This window comes from Microcaecilia unicolor, chromosome 1 (genome assembly GCF_901765095.1).
Source record: "Microcaecilia unicolor chromosome 1, aMicUni1.1, whole genome shotgun sequence".
NCBI classification, from domain to species: Eukaryota; Metazoa; Chordata; class Amphibia; order Gymnophiona; family Siphonopidae; genus Microcaecilia; species Microcaecilia unicolor.
Window position 1 is genome coordinate 340,410,593 of NC_044031.1, and position 2,256 is coordinate 340,412,848.

General features: G+C 39.2%; 1 protein-coding gene across 1 annotated transcript; it reads right to left on the minus strand.

The window, feature by feature from the left end:
- Nucleotides 1-245: 245 nt before the first annotated feature.
- LOC115479167 (C-C chemokine receptor type 8-like) lies at nucleotides 246-1,328 on the minus strand. Its single transcript, XM_030216997.1, has one exon. The coding sequence runs from the start codon at nucleotides 1,326-1,328 to the stop codon at nucleotides 246-248; it is 1,083 nt and encodes a 360-aa protein (XP_030072857.1).
- Nucleotides 1,329-2,256: the final 928 nt, after the last annotated feature.

Below are 2,256 nucleotides of genomic sequence, written 5' to 3' on the forward strand. Positions count from 1 at the left end.
CAGAACTAAGTAAAATATTATGCATTTTTAAAGATGAAAACGCATTACAAATCTATTATTATGCAAGTTTTTGTTATATATTTCTAAAAAACATATAAATCAAAATTATATTTTGGTTCTAATTTAGTTAACATGGCAAAAAAAAAGGACTTGTTTAAGTATATTTTCATTAGGAAACCAATACCTGGAATTTGACCAAATATTACAAAATGTGAAATATTTCATAGAATGGATACCAAATTGCTTTATACAACTGTGTCCATACTGGAGGTACCCATGACTGGAGTATGTACTGAGGACTTAGGATCACAGATTGGAGCTTGCAAGATACCACATTTCTTGCACGGTGAAACATATCCCATATTTCTGTGAAATAGTTCCTTAACATGTGACTTAAACTTTTCCCCTGCAAAAGCATAGATGATTGGGTTCAAACAGCAGTGAATGAAGGATATAGCCGTTGTCACCTGAATGGCCACATCTAACTGGTTTCTTATCTCACAGTCATCCAGGATATGAAGGTCTTGGAGAGAATATAAGAAAACTACAATGTTGAAGGGGGTCCAGAAGAGAAAAAACACAAGGACAACAAGAACCACCAACTTGACAGCTTTTGTCTTCTGTTTGTTTTTGCACCTTTGCAGGCTTGTAATGATATGAGAGTAGCAGTAAATGATGATGCTGAGAGGAACCAAGAAACCCACGATGTTAACCTCAAACTGGGTAAAAAGCTTCCACTGGTTATCAGTATTTTCTGGATAACTGATACCACACATCAACAAATGACCTTCTTTATATGTTTGGTAAAACAAGAAGTTTGGTGTGGATATAAAAACTGCAACTAACCAAAGGACCATGCTTATAATTGTACCTCGCATGGCTGTTCTAACAGTTAGGGCAGCCAAGGCATGAACAACAGCCAAATACCTGTCAATACTCATGAGGGTTATAAAGAAAATACTGCTGAAGAAACCAGTGTAATAAATACCCGAGCATATTTTGCACATCACATTGCCAAAAATCCACTCGTCTGCAGCATAATGAGCCAAAAATGGAAGGGAGAAAACAAAGAGCAGGTCCGAGCTAGCGACATTCAGGAGATACACATCAGTCATGCCCTTCAGTTTCTGGCAGGTTATAAGCACCCAGATTACCAGAACATTTCCCAGCAGACCAAAAACAAAGAGCAAGCTGAAGAGCACTGGAAGGAATTGGAACCGAAATATCTCAAGGGAGTGACTCTTCTCACATAGGTCACTCTCATTGTCATAACTGTAGTCATACTCTGTGATGTTCAAGATGCTGGGTGCAGAAGTAAATTTCTTCATTTTAATTCACATGAAAAAAATCTGTAATGTCAGGTGAAAAAGAAACACATTCAGACAAATCCCTCAGCATATGACTTGCACACAATAATTTTTTATGAGGCCAACTTAAAATCTGATCTGAAATACAGAATTGATTCTGGAAGATGATAGATTGATGTTACAGGGGTACACAACCTCCAGTCTTCATGGACACAAGTCCACTTGCATTTTGGGGATACCTCTAATGAGTATCTATGAAATACATTTACATGAAATTGAAGCAGTATGTATGCAAATACATATCATTCCAAAAAGAAGACAGTGGGAGACACATTTCGTGATTTTTTTTCTTTGACACATACTGTGAGCACAAATACTGTTTTTCTAAAATGGAGAAAGAGACCTCAGAAAATTTGAGTCATGCCTGAATATAGGCTATCTCGTAAATGTCACAAGCACATTCCTTATTTTACTATCAATATTTCTTCAAAAAACATTTTAGCAAGACCAGACATGGCTCATATTTTGAGGTATTTTCCTTCATCTTTTAACAAAATTATGGACCAATATTCAACAGCACTTTTCCGGGTAGTAGCACCTGCTATTTAGATAAGTGCTGCTGATGGGGACCAGTTACTGTTAGGTTTTCCAGGCAGAAACTGGATTTGTGAGCCCTTGGACCACTGCCGAGGAGCGGCAGTGGCAGGCAAAACCACCCCACACCAGAGACAAGGCAGAACTCTGACAGGAGCAGCTAGACTTCACCTGCACTTGACCACCGTTCCCCAGGAGTTGAGCCCCTGGGTGCAGGCGGCCGACAGGACTTACAGGACAGGGCAGGAACTGGATACCAACTAGACTGAACAGGGACTGAGGGTCAGAGGGGAAAGGAATATACATGGGAAGCAAGACAGAATACTGGGCTAGGACTCACAGACAGACAATACAA